This window comes from Theropithecus gelada, chromosome 19 (genome assembly GCF_003255815.1).
Source record: "Theropithecus gelada isolate Dixy chromosome 19, Tgel_1.0, whole genome shotgun sequence".
NCBI lineage: Eukaryota > Metazoa > Chordata > Mammalia > Primates > Cercopithecidae > Theropithecus > Theropithecus gelada.
This window is the reverse complement of record NC_037687.1, coordinates 56450147-56469611: the sequence shown is the minus strand read 5'-3', so window position 1 is coordinate 56469611 and position 19465 is coordinate 56450147. Positions and strand designations below refer to the sequence as shown.

General features: G+C 36.1%; 1 protein-coding gene across 12 annotated transcripts in view; it reads right to left on the bottom strand.

Annotated features, from left to right (window-relative positions):
* Positions 1 to 244: 244 nt before the first annotated feature.
* ZNF519 (zinc finger protein 519) overlaps positions 245 to 19465 on the bottom strand; it is a 79734-nt gene continuing 60513 nt past the window's right edge. For 4 of the 12 annotated variants that reach the window (XM_025366102.1, XM_025366100.1, XM_025366108.1 and 1 more), the window contains 3 exons: positions 17386 to 17512; positions 16808 to 16903; positions 245 to 2830 (listed from right to left, as the gene is read on the bottom strand). In XM_025366102.1, the coding sequence (XP_025221887.1) occupies positions 1101 to 2830; positions 16808 to 16903; positions 17386 to 17419 (1860 nt within the window). In that variant the 5' untranslated portion in view covers positions 17420 to 17512 and the 3' untranslated portion in view covers positions 245 to 1100. Of the gene's footprint in view, positions 2831 to 16116; positions 16254 to 16807; positions 16904 to 17385; positions 17513 to 19465 lie in introns of those variants that run through there. The other 8 variants (XM_025366106.1, XM_025366105.1, XM_025366110.1 and 5 more) reach the window with 7 other exon arrangements.

Here is a 19465-nt window from a genome sequence, read left to right as displayed (position 1 = left end):
TAACCACAAAGAGCCTCTCTACTTAAATTTTCATCATGCATCTTACATTTTAATGTCCTTATCTTTTCATAGAAAAGATCATAAATAATGCCTAATAAAAAAGAATCTCATCTATTTTATGCAGCAACAATTAGTCACATGCTTTCACATGTGAATACACTAGGAATGATGAAACAGCATGAAGTAATTTAAGAGTTTAACACATTATTCACTTTTTTAAAAATCTGTATTTTTTTAAAAGTACTTTGTAAAGTTATATACAAATAATGTTTACACAAATTTTAGTTTGTATTATTTTCTACACTCAGCACTCAGATTTAGTGTAATGTCTAATGTTTGAGCACCCTAGATATTTCTACTGTGAATTGTTCCCTGATATATAGACTTAATTTTGGATTATCTTTCATATTTAATACATCTACAAAACTATATTTTAGATGAACACCTCAGTGGTTTATAATTTGTAGTTTTTGAAAAAATGTTTTTCCAAATTCATTACACTTGCAGGGTTTTCTTCAATATAAACTCCCTGATGTTCAACACAATTTTAACAACTGCCTGAGGGTTTTTCTCTAGTACAAAATGTGTACAATAAGATCTGTGATGCAAGTAAAGATATTACAATCCTCTTCATATTTGTAATGCTTTTTCAAAATAAATACTCTTCTATACTTTAAAAACATATTTTCTGATCTTCTGAGAGTAGATTTTAATGCTTTTATTTAGTATGAACTCTATGATTTTGAGTAAGATGTGGGCAGGCATTAATGGCCTTTTTACTTTGCCTATATTTGTACATTTCTTCTCAAGTATAAATGCTTTCCTGTGCAATAAGGTGTGAGCATTGGTTCGAAGCCTGGCCACATTGTTCACACTGGTAGTTCTCCAGTATGAATTATCTTACCTACAATCAAGTGTGAATATCATTTAAAGGCTTTGTCACATTCTTCACATTTCTAGGATTTTTCAGCAGAATGATTTTCTTTAAAGTTTGAGGTATTGTCAAAAGCATCAGCACCTCTCTCAGGTGTGTAGTTTCTCTCCGGTATGAATAATCTTATATCTACTAAGAATTGAGGACTTTTATAGACTTTGGCACATTATTCATACTTGTAATATTTCTCTCCAATATGAGTTATCCTATCTGTGGTGAGGTAGGGCTGGTTAACAGCTTTGCCACATTTTCCCCATTTATAGGGTTGCTCTCCAGTATGAATTCTCTTATGTTTAGTTAGAGTTGAGGACCAGAAAAAGGCTTTGCCACATTCTTCACATTTGTAGGGTTTTACTCCAGTATGAATTACCTTATGTTTAGTAAAAGTTGAAGACCGGCTAAAAGATTTGCCACATTCTTCACATTTGTAGGGTTTCTCTCCAGTATGAATTCTCTTATGGTTAGTAAGGATTGAAGACTGCTTAAAGGCTTTGCCACATTTCTCACATTGGTAGGGTTTCTCTTCAGTATGAATTATCTTATGTTTAGTAAGAGTCGAGGACCAGTTAAAGGCTTTGCCACATTCTTCACATTTGTAGGGTTTCTCTCCAGTATGAATTATCTTATGCGTAGTAAGGGTTGAGGATTGGCTAAAAGCTTTGCCACATTCTTCACATTTGTAGGGTTTCTCTCCAGTGTGCATCCTCTTATGTCTAGTTAGGGTGGAGGACCATATAAATGTCTTGCCACATTCTTCACATTTGTAGGGTTTCTCCCTAGTATGAATTCTCTTATGTTTAGTAAGGGTTGAGGACCAGATAAAAGCTTTGCCACATTCTTCACACTTGTAAGGTTTCTCTCCAGTATGAATTATCTTATGTGTAGTAAGATTTGAAGATCGATTAAAACCTTTGCCACATTCTTCACATTTGTAGAGTTTCTCTCCAACATGAATTATTTTATGTGTAGTAAGAGTTGAGAGTTGCTTAAAAGCTTTGCCACATTCTAAACATTTGTAGCGTTTCTCTCCTGTATGAATTATCTTATGTGTAGTAAGGGTTGAGGATTGGCTAAAAGCTTTGCCACATTCTTCACATTTGTAGGGTTTCTCTCCAGTGTGCATCCTCTTATGTCTAGTTAGGGTTGAGGACCATATAAATGCTTTGCCACATTCTTCACAGTTGTAGGGTTTCTTTCTAGTATGAATTCTCTTATGTTCAGTAAGGGTTGAGGACCAGATAAATGTTTTGCCACATTCTTCACACTTGTAAGGTTTCTCTCCAGTATGAATTATCTTATGTGTAGTAAGATTTGAGGGTCGATTAAAAGCTTCACCACATTCTTCACATTTGTAGAGTTTCTCTCCAGCATGAATTATTTCATGTGTAGTAAGGGTTGAGAGTTGCTTAGAAGTTTTGCCATACTCTTCACATTTGTAGGGTTTCTCTTCAGTATAAATTTTCCTATGATTAGTAAGGGTTGAGGACCAATTAAAGGTTTTTCCACATTCTTTACATTTGTAGGACATCTCTCTATGATAAATGCTTTTGTGTTGGGTTTTATGTGAAAGCATGCAAAATGGTTTGACACATTTTTTACCTTTAGAAGATTTCTTTTCAGTATGTCTTATCTTATGTCTGTTTGAATTTAAAAATTTAAAGAAGACTTTCAAATATTTTTCACTTCGAAATACTTTGCTCTGGGCAGTTGTGAAACACTGGTTATGTCCATTATAACCTTCTTTGTTCACCTTACACTCATCCACACTTTTATAGCCTTTTCTTAACTGTAAATTCTCAGGTCCATATTTTTCATATCTTCTCGGTATTACTTTTTGAAAAGAATCATCCATGCCCTGCTCTGGCCAAAGGTCTTGAGCAAAAAGAGGACATATACCTGAAAAAATAAATAAATAAATAAATTACTCCATTTACTAGACTCAGATGAATATAGTTTTAAAATCTTACCTATAAAATTATACAAACTACATAAACAAGATGGCACTGCAAAATACCACAGGCCCTAATTCTTTCATAGACATAAATGTAACAAAAACATAGAGACCAAAACACATCTGTGGAAAAGTTATAAATGACTCAAGTGTGTGCAGTGTCCCAGGTGAGCACAATGCAAAAGAAACACGTGGAAGAAAAAGAAAAGTCTGTTAAATTTACTCAACACATCTTTTCCTGGTTCCCACTATAACATAGTGCCTTTACAACTAAATTGCCAACTCTTGGTTTCTGTTTTAAAAGAAAGGTAAAATATTGGCACATTCATTGTCATTTCTGGCTTTTAGTGGTTTTTCCTGACACTGGTTTCTGTCTCTCATGGCATAAAGTACTGAAAGAAATGGTGGTATATTTTGGAATGAGAGTTTGAGTCTGCTGAGACCAAAGAAAAATGTTACATACAGCAGCAGACAGACTGCAGTGCCACAGAAATGGAACAGGTGTAGCAAGTGATGACTGACTCTACAAAGTAACATGAGTAAACTCTCTTAACTAAAGAATAAACACAAAATTTCAGACAACACATATCCTAAGAACATGTTTAAGGAACTCTCATAATCAACAGCCAAGAAAATTGTTTTCAGAATATGCCAGGACAAAGCTACATTATAAAGATTTTGACAAGAAGATTTTTTTAATGTCCAAATCTCAATCAAAGATTATAATATATACAAAATAGGACAATACAATACCACCAAAAATATAAAATTTTCTGAAAGAAACCATAAAAAAGATGTATACATTAATTTTAATATTTGGTAATAAACTGATTAAAATAGGAACAGAGACAACTATGGAAAATTAGAAAAATGAGGATGAGAATAAAAAATATTTAAGATATCAAAAAACAGAAATTGTGGAGATAAAATACACACCAAAAAACTGACAGATCCTGAAAGTAAAAAAAAAAAAGATGTAAAAATAAAAAAAGCTCAACAAACAAACTAGAATAACAAAAAGATATTTATTACAAACACATACATGAGCACAATTTCAAAAGTCACAGACAAAAAGATTATCTTTGAAGCTGCAAGATAAAACTGATGTGCCAGGTCAGGCATGGTGACTCACACCTGTAATCCAGGCACTTTGGGAGGCTGAGGTGGGCTGATCACCTGAGGTCAGGAGTTTGAGACCAACCTGACCAACATGGCGAAACCCCATCTCTACTAAAACTACAAAAATTAGCCAGGCGTGGTGGTGTATGCCTGTAATCCCAGCTACTCAGGAAGCTGAGGCTGGAGAACCACCTGAACCCTGTAAGTGGAGATTGCAGTGAGCTCACGTCATCACACCACTACACTCCAGCCTGGCTGAGGGATACAGTGAGACTCTGTCTCCACAAAAAAAAAAAAAAAAAGAAAAGAAAAGAAAAAAAGTGATGTGCCATTTACAAACATACTCTTATGAGATAATCAGTGAACTGTTAACAAAAATTTTGCAGGCCATAAGGGAACTGTGTGATGTAGTCATGAAAAAATTGTGAAAAAAAAATAGCTTCAATTAATTGAGAATAATACCATCAGTGAATCTGTCCTCCCAAATAAAAAAAGTAAACACCTTCCAAAGTAACCAAATTCTAAAAATGTATATTGGAAGTACATATGCCCTACAGATAAAAGGTGCTGAAAACAGTTCATTCTACTGAAAATAACATGATTTAAAAAAAATAATAATAATATAAAAATACATGATTTTCTAGGAAAAAATATGCAAATACACAAAAGTAGAATTTCTTAGCATTACCCTAGTGGTGCAGAAAACATTTTTAATTATTCTCTGAAATTTGAAGGATAAAAGCATAGAAATCATCATAAATATTCATTAATGAATATAAAATATAAAAAGATACCATTAACAACATCAATGACAAATTTGAGGGAAGGTGTAATAAGAACAAATTTTTGTATACAACTTAAGTTTATTTACCAGATTAAAATATGTTGTTGTATCTTTTAGAGGTTATATGTAATACTCCAAGGTACCACAAAAATATTTGTATAAATACACAAAACAAAATAAGTGAAAGCCTATCAATACAAATATCAAAAAGACACAAAGAAAGATGGAAAGAGCATAAAAGACAAAGACGCAAGAATCAAATACTTAATAAAGTAACAATCTATTTCAGAAAATTATTTAAATATATATAAAATTAACTTTTAAATTGAGACATACTTTCAATAAATAGTTTTATTAAAATATTTTAAAGACCGAGATTCATCTTGCCTTTCTACAAGAGTCAGTTGAAATCTAATGATAAAAAAAGACTGGAAGAGGTAGGAAGAAAGTGGATATTCCATGAAAATATTAATCAAATGAGAGCAGAAACAGTCAAAATAATCTTACACAAGCTACATCTTAAGTGAAAAATTATAATATTATAAAATGTACTTGAAATGGAAACTCCAAAGAAACAAAGAAGGACATCAAAAAATAATAGATTTATTCACTGGGAACCTAAGAAAAATTTGTGTGTGTGTGTGTGTGCATGTGTGTGTGTCTCACATTAGGGTTCCAAATATATAGAGCAAATATTGACAGAATGGAAGAAACACACAGAAAGCAATATAATTATAGCAAGATATTTTAATACCACACTTACTGTAATAAAAATAAAACAAGAAAGAATGTTAATAAGCAAACAGACTACTTAAAGGCAGTATAAAACAATTATTCCAGAATTATGGAGAACACTCCTCAACAACATCAGAATACACACCCTTCTCAATAGCTCATACATTTTCCTTGATAAACCACATCTTAAGCCAAAAAGGAAGTCTTACCAAAATTTTTAAAAGTAAACTTCTATGAACTACTTTCTATGAGTAAAATGGAGTATGAGTATCCAACAATAAGAGAGAAAAACTGAAAAATTTACAAATATATAGAAATTAAACAATACACCCTTGAGTGTGCTTTTATACAAAGGTTGAAATAGTTAATATTGTGAAAAGGTCCATCCTGCTCAATGCAATCCACAGACTTAACGCAATGTTTTTCAAATTTCTCATTGCATTTTTGAAGAAACAGGAAGAGCAACCCTAAAAGTATACAGAATCGCAAGAGACAATAAAGTACCCAACAATCTTCAAAAAATAAAAGGAACAATGCTGCAGGCATTAAAGTTCTTGATTAAAACACACTACAAAGCTACAGAATTAAAACCATTTGGTATAAGTATAAAGGTGAAAAAGTAGACTAATAAAATAGAATGCAGCACATATATAAACGTTCACATATATGGTCATATAAGAAGTCATTTACATACTCATAATTACTGCGGCACTGTTACTGCAAGCCAATAGGTAAAAGCAATGCAAATTTCTTTCACCAAATCATTCAGTAGACATAATTTGAAATATGAAAATTCTGAAATATTACTCAGTCTTCAAAAAGCAGGAAATATTGTACCAACTGTAAAGATAAATGTTGATGGTATTATGCAAAATGAAATGAGTTACACTCTTAGAAACAAAGAACAGAGTGGTGTTCACAAAGTGCCATAAAACAGAAAAAATTGGGGCAGGCGTGGTGGCTCACACCTGTAATCCGAGCACTTTGAGAGACCCAAGTGGGTGGATCACCTAAAGTCAGGAGTTTAAAACGAGCCTGGCCAACATGGTGAAACCCTATCTCTAATAAAAATACAAAAATTAGCCAGGCATGATGGTAGGCACCTGTAATCTGAGCTACTCAGGAGGCTGAGGCACGAGAATCACTTGAACCTGGGAGGTGGAGGTTGCAGCGAGCTGAGATGGCACCACTGCACTTCAGCCTGGGTGACAGAGCGAGACTCCACCTCAAAAAAGAAAAAAAAAAAAAAAAAGAAACAATTGGTAATCAATATGTATTAAGATTTAGCTTTGCAAGATAAAAACATTTTAGCAATGTGTTGCATGGCAATGTCAAGATAATTAATATGACTAAACTGAATATTTAAAAATATTTTGTGGTAAATTTTGTTATTTTTTTGACAAGTAAACAGTAATACCCAAAAGAGATACAAAGTTATGATAGTTATAAATTATATTCAAATCCAAGTGTTTCTCCCAACAAAAATCATATAGATTCATAAATAGGATGTTGAAATTACAAGAATTTTATGAGTACTCATCTACACAGGATTAGAAAACCATTCACAACAAACCTAAACGACAAATATACAAGTAATTAAAACAACAACAACAACAACAAGGGTAGCCAGGTGCAGTGGCTCATGCCTGTAATCACTTTGGGAGGCTGAAAAGGGAGGATCAAGAGGTCAAGAGTTTGAGACCAGTCTGGCCAACGTGGTAAACTGTCTCTACTAAAAATATAAAAATTAGCCAGGCGTGGTGGTGGGCACCTGTAATCCCAGCTACTTGGGAGGCTGAGGCAGGAAAATCACTTGAACCTGGAAGGCAGAGGTTGCAGTGAGCCGAGATCATGCCACCACACTCCAGCCTGGTCAACAAGAGCAAAACTTTGTCTCGGAAAAAAACAAAAAACAAAACAACAACAACAACAAAAAACAAGGATAACATTTACACAGGCAAACAAACATAGAAATAATTCCACTGGAAAAAGACATATGGCTGATTCCTATTTGATTTTTCTCCACATTGTCTTAAATTGTACAAAGTTAAATATTGTCAAGCACAATTATGATATATACTACAAAATCAAAACACAAATAACAGATGTGCGGTGGCATACGCTAGAATATATAACACAAAAATATAAAATTGCAAAACAAAATTAAAACATGGAATGTAAAACTTAATTAGATACCATCAAGTAGATCAATATACTCATTAAGGGAATCTTAGAAGAAGGATATGGGAAAAAAATAATACAGTGGTTACTTGAAGATAAAGGGTGAGAACTTCCCAAATTTTGATGTAATAAAAGAAAAAAATTGTAACCAAGAATATTTGATTTAAATTTATTTCCCTTTAAGAATAAGATGAAAATTTAAAATTTCCAAAATAAAAGGTGAGGGAGCTCATCACCAGTAGCACAGTTCTACAAGAAAATGCTACATGGTGGCCAGACACTGTGGCTTATACCTGTAATTCTACAGTTTTAGGAGGCCAAAGCTGTCACAACACTAAAGACCAGGAGATTCAGATCAGCCTGAGTAATACAGCAGAGACTCTGCATGCCAGGCGCGGTGGCTCACGCCTGTAATCCCAGCACTTTGGGAGGCTGAGGAGGGAGGATCACAAGGTCAGGAGATCGAGACCATCCTGGTGAACACGGTGAAACCCCGTTTCTACTAAAAATACAAAAAATTAGCCAGGCGTGGTGGTGGGCGCCTGTAGTCCCAGGTACTCCAGAGGCTGAGGCAGAATGGTGTGAACCCGGGAGGCGGAGGTTGCAGTGAGCTGAGATCGCGCCACTGCACTCCAGCCTGGGTGACAGAGTCAGACTTTGTCTCAAAAAAAAAAAAAAGAAAAAAGAAATGGGCCGGGCGCAGTGGCTCACACCTGTAATCCCAGCACTTTGGGAGGCCAAGGCAGGTGGATCACAAGGTCAGGAGATCGAGACCATCCTGGCTAACATGGTGAAACCCTGTTTCTACTAAAAATACAAAATAAAAACAAAATTAGCTGGGCGTAGTGGGGGGCGCCTGTAGTCCAAGCTACTCGGGAGGCTGAGGCAGGAGAATGGCATGAACCCAGGAGGCGAAGCTTGCAGTGAGCCGAGAATGCACCACTGCACTCCAGCCTGGGCAACAGAGGGAGACTCCGTCTCAACAACAAAAAAAACGACAAAAAAGAAGGTAAAATGAGTCAATTTTGTTTAAAAATAAAATAATACTGGACAGCATCATAAAACCATACATAAAAATAAAGCTATTAAATGTAAACATGCAAATGTATAAATCTTTACTATCATGATGACACATAAAACCCTTAAAAGCTCTTCTGTAGAATATTCAAAACAATAAAAATCTGCATAAATGTTAATACACAAAATAAATTTTAATATTAATAAACTGAAAAATATAGAGGTATAATTTTTATATTCAATCGAAGTTGTCATGAGATTAAAATAGATTGTTTTAATTTTTAGATGTTTTACGTGAACTCCATTTTTAACATGATATGGTTTAGCCGTGTCCCAACCCAAGACTCATCTTTAATTTCCATGTGTTGTGGGAGGGACGTGGTAGCAGGTAATTGAATCATGGGGGCAGATCTTTTCTGTGCTGTTCTCATGATAGTGAATAAGTCTCATGAAATCTGAAGGCTTTATAAGGCAGTTTTCCTGCACAAGCTCTCTTTCTTTTGTCTGCCACCATGTGGGACATGCCTTTCACTTTCCACTATGATTGTGATGACTCCTCAGTCACACGAAACTGTAAGACCAATAAACCTCTTTCTTTTGTAAATTGCCCAGTCCGAGGTATGTCTTTATCAGCAGCATGAAAACAGACTAATACACAAGATGATTATGAAGATAATATTTCTAGAAACTATGCAAAACAAAATTTAAAAAATAATTCAAGCTTGTCACTACACAATTAAAAGGCAATAAAACAGTAAATAAGGAAAAATATACCACTCAAACACATAAAACAATAGCAATAAAACTAGTAATTTCATTTTAAGAAATAATTTTAAATATAAATTAATTAAACTACTTAATAAAAAGAAATGTAGGCTGGGCGCGGTGGCTCAAGCCTGTAATCCCAGCACTTTGGGAGGCCAAGACGGGCGGATCACAAGGTCAGGAGATCGAGACCATCCTGGCTAATCCAGTGAAACCCCGTCTCTACTAAAAAAAAAAATACAAAAAACTAGCCAGGCGAGGTGGTGGGCACCTGTAGTCCCAGCTACTCGGGACGCTGAGGCAGGAGAATGGCATGAACCCGGGAGGCGGAGCTTGCAGTGAGCTGAGATCTGGCCACTGCACTCCAGCCTGGGCGACAGAGCGAGACTCCGTCTCAAAAAAAAAAAGAAATGTAATATCAGGACTTTGGGAGATTAAGGTGGGCTGATCACTGGATCTCAGAAGTTTGAGACTAGTCTCAGCAATGTGGTAAAACCCTGTCTCAACCAAAAATACAAAAAAATTGGCAGGGCATGATGCTACACACTTATAACCCAGCTACCTGAGAGGCTGAAATCAGAGAATTTTCTGAGTTTGGGAGGTTGAGGCTGCAGTGAGCCATGATCACAACACTGCAAACCAGCCTGGTTGAGAGAGTGCGACCCTATCTCAAGAACAAACGAATAAGGCTGGGCGTCATGGCTGACGCCTGTACTCCCAGCACTTTGGGAGGGTGAGGCAGGTAGATCAGCTGAGGAGTTCCAGACCAGCCTGGCCAATATGGTGAAACCCTGTCTCTACTAAAAACACAAAAATTCACCAGGCATGGTCGCACACACATGTGGTCCCAGCTGCTCAGGAGGCTGAGACAGGAGAATCACTTGAACCTAGGAGGCAGATGTTGCAGTGAGCCGAGATTGTGTCACTGCACTCTAGCCTGGCCAACAGAGTGAGGCTTCGTCTCAAAACAAATTAAAAAAATTAAAAAAATTAAAGTTTGATTATTTCCTTAAACGATATGTGGAAAAATCTTTTAATTAGACATAAGAAGATGACGTTTTTTGTTTTTTGAGTCAGAATCTCACTCTGCTGCCCAGGTTGGATGGAGTGCAGTGGCATGGTCTCTCCTCACTCCAACCTCTGTCTCCTGGATTTAAGTTATTCTCCTGGCTTAGCCTCTCGAGTAGCTGGGATTATAGGCACCCACCACCATGCCTGGCTAATTTTTTGTATTTTTAGTAGAAACAGGGTTTCACCATATTGGCCAGGCTGGTCTCAAACTCCTGACTTCATGATCCACCTCCCTCAGCCTCCCAAAGCACTAGGATTACAGGTGTGAGGCGCTGCTCCAGGCCGCATAACTTCTTCATCATTTAAAAATATACAGGGGAAACACATGACAATAATCTTGGCGCCACTTTCTTAGATACAACATTAAATGCATAAGCAACAAAGAAAAAAACAGAAAAATCTACACCACACTTGAAAATTTCTGCACATCTAAGTAAACATTTAATAGAGGAATAGGACCTCATAGAAAATGGGTGAGAATATTTACAAATCACATGTGATAGGAGTCAATATTCAAAAAATATAAACAACTTTTAAAACTAAACAATAAATTTGAATGAATTTATTTAGAAATAGGCAAATAATTGAAATACATTTTCATCAAAAAACACAAATAAAAAAATTTAAAAGGACACACAAAATTTCTCATTTCTAGAGAAATGCATAAAAATTACAATGAAAAAAAATTCCCTCACACCCATTTAAATGGCCACTATCAATTTTTTAAAAACACCAAATCTGCTGATGATGCAATAAAACCCTTGGCCAGGCAAGGTGGCTCACGCTCGTAGTCCCAGAACATCGGGAGGCTGATGCGGGCAGATTTCAAGGTCAGGAGTTTAAGACCAGCCTGACCAACATGGTGAAACCCCATCTCTACTAAAAATACAAAAATTGGCTAGATGTGGTGGCACGTGCCTGTAATCCCAGCTACTCAGGAGGCTGAGGCAGGAGAATTGCTTGAACCTGGGAGGTGGAGGTTGCAGCGAGTCAAGATCATGCCACTAAACTCCAGCCTGGGTGACAAAGGGAGACTCCATCTCAAAAAAAAAAAAAAAAGAAATCCATGTGAATTTTTGGTAGAAAACTAGGATGCACATATTATTTTATAATGTTATAAATGTACTTCAAATAAAAATAAAACTATTATCAAATACAGCAATTACATTAATGAATCTATACCTAAAATATGCAACAAAAGATCTTGAAGACATGTTTGATACAATGGAATATTAATCAGCCTTAAAAAAAAATCTTGTCACATTTAAAGATACACTTTGAGAATATTATGTCCACTGAAATAAACCAGTTATGAAATGATGGATGTTATGATTTTACTTATATGAAATATATAAAATAGTCACACTCATAAAAACAGAAAGTGGAAGCTTGTTTTTCAAGGGCTGGAGAGAACATAAAACAAGTAAATGTTATTTAATGGATATTGAGTTTTAGTTTTAGAAGACGTAAAATTTCTAGAAGTCTTTTGCATAACAATGTGAATATAGTTAACATGCCTGAAATATACAGGTTTTTGTTGTTTGTTGTTTTTTTTTTTTTGAAACAGGGTCTCAATCTGTAACCCAAGATTGAATGCAATGGCACAATTATGGCTCACTGCAACCTCACAATCCCAGGCTCAAGTAATCCTGCCCCTCAATCTCTAAAGTAGCTGGGACTTGGCCAGGCGCGGTGGCTCAAGCCTGTAATCCCAGCACTTTGGGAGGCTGAGACGGGCGGATCACGAGGTCAGGAGATCGAGACCATCCTGGTTAACACGGTGAAACCCCGTCTCTACTAAAAAATACAAAAAAACTAGCCAGGCGACATGGCAGGCGCCTGTAGTCCCAGCTACTCGGGAGGCTGAGGCAGGAGAATGGCGTAAACCCAGGAGGCGGAGCTTGCAGTGAGCTGAGATCTGGCCACTGCATTCAGGCCTGGGTGGCAGAGCGAGACTCCGTCTCAAAAAAAAAAGTAGCTGGGACCACAGGTGTACACCACCATGCCTGGCTATTTTTTAGGAAAAAAAAAAAAAAATGTTTGTGGAGAGGGTGTCTCCATATTTTGCCCAGGTTTGTCTCAAACTTTTAGGCTCAAGTAATCCTCCTGTCCTGGCCTCTCAAAATCCTGGTTTTAAAGATGTGAGCCACCACCATGCCTGGCCCTGATATGTACATTTAAATAGATTTAAGAAGGTAAATTATATGTTAAGTGTTTTTACAACAAATATTTTTTTTTAAACTGGAAAAAATACAATATACATCTTTTTAAAAATTATCTTCAAATCACCAAAGTGTTTTTCTCACACAAAAGAAATACATATTTATCATTAAACACATGGTGAAAATAAGACTATTTCCAAGGCTACTCACTTAGACAAGATAAAACTAACATTGAAAATGAGCTAAGAGGCCGGGCACGGTGGCTCATGCCTGTAATCCCAGCACTTTGGGAGGCCAAGGCAAGCTGATTACCTGAGGTCAAGAGTTCGACACCAGCCTGACCAACATGGCAAACCCCATCTCTACTAAAAATAAATAAATAAATAAATACAAAATTAGCCGGGGATGGTGGCACATGCCTGTAATCCCAGCTACTCAGGAGACTGAGGCTGGAGAATCACTTGAACCCAAGAAGCAGAGGTTGCAGTGAGCCAAGATCACACACTGCACTCTAGCCTTGGCAACAAGAGCAAAACTCTGTCTGAAAACAAAAAGAAAAGAAAAAGAAAATGAGCTAAGAAAGAATATATACAATATATACAAGTAAACTATAACCAAATTTGGGTCATATTTGTAGCTATAAACACACACATATCATCTGACTGTGACAGACATATGGCTCATTTATCTTTTAATTAAACCAGACACTGACTTAAAGTATGCAAACAGAATTGTAAATTGTCTAAAATTATAATGCATGAAATCAATAGACAAAATAAACTGATATTAAGAAACTTGCACTAAAAAAAAACACTAATATAGAACCGTAAGACAATAATGAAAGAAATGTTTACTCATAAAATCTAGTTGGCAACAATAATGTACATTAACAAATAATTTGTCTAGATAACTGCAATGTTTGGCTGTAACTGTGCATTCAGGGAAGGCAGGCGTTTTAAATTACTGGCATCTGTTATGTGGTAATAAAATTTTAGACAAAATGCAGTAAAATCGTAAATAGGAGATGCTAATGAGAAACTTTTAATAGATAAGCATTTAACAGATAAGATAGTCAATTTTTGTTTTAAATATGTTATTTTACACAAAAAAAAAACTACTGTAATCCAAGTTTAGAAGCAAAGAATAGTCTTACATTGCTAAATTATGTATATATTTAGCAGAATATGGTTAGAGCCTCACATATAAAACAAATATTGGGGGAATAAATTATGTTATTATTTAGATACAGGCTGATAAAAGTGGTTGAAATTTCTATAATTCCTTTTCTTTTGAGATGGAGTCTCCGCTCTGTCTCCCAGGCTAGAGTGCAGTGACACAATCTTGGCTCACCGCAACCTCCACCTCCCAGGTTCAAGTGATTCTCCTGCCTCAGCTTCACTAGTAGCTGGGACTACACGCGCGTGCTGCCATGCCCAGCTAATTTTTTGTATTTTTAGTAGGGATGGGGTTTCATAGTGTTAGCCAGGATGGTCTCGATCTCCTGACCTCGTGATCTACCCGCCTCAGTCTCCCAAAGTGCTGGGATTACAGGCATGAGCCACTGTACCCGGCTCTATAATTCCTTTTTGCCTGCCTGCATACTAATTATCTAATTTAACTCAGGCACAACATGTATATTCTAGTATACTGCCCTAAATGTCTGAATCTAAAATTACAGACATATTTGAAGTAGAAAATAGTAAAAATTTATATGGAGAGTGACATTAATAAGATAAAAAATTAAAGGTGCCCTATTTGCTTATTCTCCAACAGCAAGAAAATCTGTCAGCCATTGCTGACAAAAATGCCTTTATGAGAGAACCAGGCATCATGGTTCACACCTGTAATGACAGCTACACGGTACATAAAAGTTGGAGAATTGCTTTCAGTCAAAATATTAAGACCTGCCTGGGTTATGTTACAAGACCCTAGCTCAAAAATAAGTGCCTTTAAAAGAACTCTGAGATCCAGGAAAGGAGTTGTGAAACTCTGCTAAAGCGCAAGATTGAAGGTAATCCTTTTTAGAAGGCAGGCCCTCATTCAGGTGGCAAACTACAGAACTACTGTTTCTGGCTACAGACAAGAAATTGTTCCACCGAACTTGGTTCCCCTGAGAATTTTAAACTTACTCTGTAAATGTCCCAAATTCTTCCCAGTCACAGTGTGGGGGAGGTCCTGCCTTTCCAGAGGCCTGGAGAAAGATACCCATTTATAGCCATGCTGGCAGGCCTACAGACCTTGACTTTTACTGTGGTCCCTGGAGCAGTTCCATGACTCAATTCCAGCTCCCTGAGCCATAGCTCATGGCCAGTTTTGCCTATGTAGAAACCCAAAGCTACCTGGGAAAATCCGCTCTTGTACTTGTCATCCACATCCTGATATAAAACCCACCATACGCAGGCCTGACTGCAGAAACCTGCCCTTGGGTCTGCCCTGCAGAGCAAAGTCCTGAAGGATATTCACTCTGTCCAAAAATTAAATGAGAATTACAACTATCCACGCTCCTTTTAACAAGACAACTAAAGGTGGACCCTTGTGCAAACTCAGCAGTCTTAAGGCCAAGCTACAACCCCTCTTTACTACAAACCCAGAGGGCATTTTATCACTCTGCGGGCCCAACAAAAATACATTTTTACTTTCTGAAACCACTTTGTAAAAACTTGAAGAGGTGTTTGCTCCTTCAAAAAAAAATTTTTTTTTTGAGACGGAGTCTCCCTCTGTTGCCCAGGCTGGAGTACAGTGGCGCGATCTCGGCTCACTGTAAGCTCCGCCTCCCAGGTTCACGCCATTCTCCTGCGTCAGCCTCCCAAGTAGCTGGGACTACAGGCACCCGCCACCACGCCCAGCTAATTTTTTGTATTTTTAGTACAGACGGGGTTTCACAGTGTTAGCCAGGATGGTCTCCATCTCCTGACCTCATGATCCACCCGCCTCGGCCTCCCAAAGTGCTGGGATTACAGGCGTGAGCCACTGCGCCCGGCTGCTCCTTCAAATTTAGACACTAATGCAAAACTAGCTTCTATTTTAACACAGCACTCGAAGTATATAGGAGACAAAATAGTCAAAAGAAAAATTTAAAGTCATTGAAATTGAAGACCAATAAGCAAAATGTTGCTGTTTGTAGATCATGTAATCACATATATAGATATAAATATAGTATATTAAAACCTGTTTAAACTAATGAATACACTCAGTTAATTAGCAAAATATAAAATTAACATGCAAGTATAAGTGATGGTTCCATACACTTAAAACAAACTATCTGATAAAATAGAGGAAAAAAACAATCTTACATACAATAGCAATGAAATAATCAATTTTAGAACAAATTTAAACAAGGAGTTCATAAATCTTTTAAGTGAAAGATACATCAATGAACAAAATTAGAGGACACAAATAAATTTTAAAATATTTTATTTCTATTGAAAGAATAAGTATTGTGAAACTGCCATATTATCCAAAGTGACCTGTAGATTCAATGAACTCCCTATCAAAATTCCAGCGTTTTTCTTCACAGTAATAAAAAATACAATCCTAAAATATACATGAAACTACAATAAACTTTGAATAGCCAAAGCAATCTTGAGGGAAAAAAAGGAAGCAGAAGGACATCCTACTTTATAATTTCAAACTAGATTTCAAGACTACAGTAATGAAAACTGGGATGAAATGTGCAGGAAAAAAAAAAAAACAATAGAACAGAAACTACTACTGTCACACATTTCAGACGTGATGCAAAAAGAGAACTTAAAAAACAGTTTAACAGAGTATCTCAAAATTATGGAGATATCTGTCTGTCCACAAAACAAGAAAAAAGAAGTCAGATTTACACTCTTTTTGTATGCCATGAACAGTACTTTGGCTGTCACTGTAAACTTGAAGGAAGATCATTGAAGGGAAAGTAGAATTCTTAGATTTTATAGGCATAAGTAGAAGATGCCCCTATGTAAGAGTATAATTTAAAAAAAAATCTTTAGGCTTCCCAGAAACTGTTTCCTTTGAAACACAGCTTCCCAAATTAAAGAGTGGCTTTCTTCTTGACTTTGGACCTCTCAACCATGTCATCTGTTGTATTCATTCTTACCTACCTGGGGACTCATCCACCATCTCATGTCGCGTCATATTCCAGGGCTCTTTTCCTTGCTCCAGACAGGTGATCAGGTCTGGCTTAGAGACGGCAATACCTGTTTTATTAAAAATAACTAACATGAATCTTGCTCATATTCTCCAATTACCAACTTAGTAATGTGCTCAGTAAAGAGGATATAATAGAATATTCTAACAACTTTATTCCAATATACTAATTTATAAAAGAGATTTTTAAATATTCAGAAAATATTTTAATTTTTTAGGTTCTTAATTTCACTGCCTGGTACTACTGAATCAAATTTGGTGATGCCAATTAGATTTTAAGGTATAACAATATTTCATGCCACTAAACTTCTGAAATTAGCCTTAATCTAAAGTGCAGGACACAGATCAGCTCAGGAATGAGGAAAGTTCAGGTCAAGATGAAACATCTTGAAGAAATTCTTTTCTCAAGACAAATCCCCAGTATTTTCTTGAAAACAGAAATCTGAAAGCATAAATTACCAGAAAACATTCTACAAAAGAGAAATGAAAGCTTTAGTTTATATTAGGAATTTTGTATTAAAGTTATCCTCACCCAGGAAGGCCAGGTTTCTGTAGTTCTCTAACATCACATTTCTATATAAATTCTGCTGTGCAATGTCTAGGTGTTGCCACTCCTCCAGAGAGAATTCTATGGCCACATCCCTAAATGTCAACAGTCCCTGGAAAACACACACAAACACACATATTTACAAAGTGGCTATGGGCAGAAGTTTTCATGTGATTCAAGGTAAAATTAGAGTAAACAGAACTGATTCTGACTTATAAGAGTGATTGAAATTATCCAATAAAATAATTGTCAACACATAAACATTTTCTAATGTATTCTCTAACTCTGAGAAAAGACAGTGGAAAAATATTCACAACATCAGTGTATATATGATAATTGTCTGGATGATAAAACATAAAATTGAAGGCATAAACACTAACATACATTTTTGAGTGCTATATTTACATAATACAGAATGAGTTATGTATATTTTTCAGAGGAAAAAGACATAGTTCTTTATATTTTTCAGACAAAATAGACAAGTTAGAAGGTTCACTCAAATTTTAATGTATACAATAAACTGGACATCTTGTTAATGCAGATTTTTTTTTTAGGAGATCTGAAATAAAGTCTGAGTTACTGAATCTCTGCCAAGCTCACCAGTAATGCCAATGTTTTGGCCCCAAAAGACTATTTTGTCAAACATCCAGTAAGTGGAACAGCCTGTGTTTTTTTGTTTGTTTGTTTCAGTTTTTCTAGCCTGTAAACAAAGATGAGAGCTTTCATTTACCAAAGAAAAATAAATGCAAAGAAAATCTTAAAAAAAAAAAAAAAAAAAAAAAAAAGAAAAAAGGGCAGCCAGATTAAATGTGATGGTTTATGCACATCAGTTCCCATAAAGATGCTTAATGATGAAGAGAAAAATAACTCTATAGTGAAAAAAATCTGTAAGAGAGCTTATTAAGTGAGTTATTAACATCAACATCAACTGCCCTAGGACAAGTTTTTATAGTGTGCTAATGCACCCAGAAGGACATGGCATTACTACTGAGATACTGTCCCCATTAAAGTAAATTACAGTCTGAATTTAACCATAAAAAAAAATCAGTTTTATGGAAAGTTCAAGATACAGATATCTTTCATGTTCTGCAATTTTTAATAGTGATTTTAAGTAGTCTTTCTATGGCACCCTAATAAGGAGGTCTCTCTTGATAATTTTTTCAGAACTTTCTGGGTAATAAATGCCATCCTGTTTAAATAAGCATTTTCTTAATTGTGTAATGCATACAGATAATAAAGAACACAGATAGAACCTCAACATGACACGTTCTACATCTTTACTAAGAACCCCAGGGTTTCCCCATAGAAATATTGAGTATCCACACCTCTCCATGTTCAACAGCCACAAGGAGAACATTTTTAATATTGCACACCACAAATTCATGGTGAGAATTCTGCATGGCATGTAAGAAGCCATGATGTAGAGAAGGCTCTGGTATATAGAAAAATTTTTCAGACACGCTTAACTATCATAAACATTTTTAAAAGTAGTTAAGATAAACTCATTAGGGAGAAAAAACACAGGTATAGAAGTGAAGATTTGCAAGTACTAAATGCATGGCATTCCAAAAAGCAGAGTAGACACAGCTCTCGATCTAAGACACGTTCAGCTGAAGAAAAGTCACTTTTTCTCTTTCTCCTCCTCCTTTAGAATTCTTTCTCAGATGAGATTTTCTGGACTAATTACACCTGCATCTTGAGAATATGCCTTTAAAATTCTGAGCACCACGTGTTCACTTGTTACCATTACACGCAAAGTCAGAAGGCCCAAGACAGAAAAAGTCTACCCGTTTCTGTCCTTTATAACAATAAAGATTCAGGAACAATGAGCTGCTCCACAGAGATAAAAATTTAAGTTTCTCTTTTTTATGTCCCCATGTGCTCTCCCCTGTTACAAACACCGGCAGTTTCTGCTACAGTAATAGAAATATTGAATCCCAGCACTTTGGGAGGCCAAGGCAGGTGGACACCTGAGGTCAGGAGTTCGAGGCCAGCCTGGCCAACAGGGTGAAACCCCATCTCTATCAAAAATACAAAAATTAGCTGGGCATGGTGGCAGGCACCT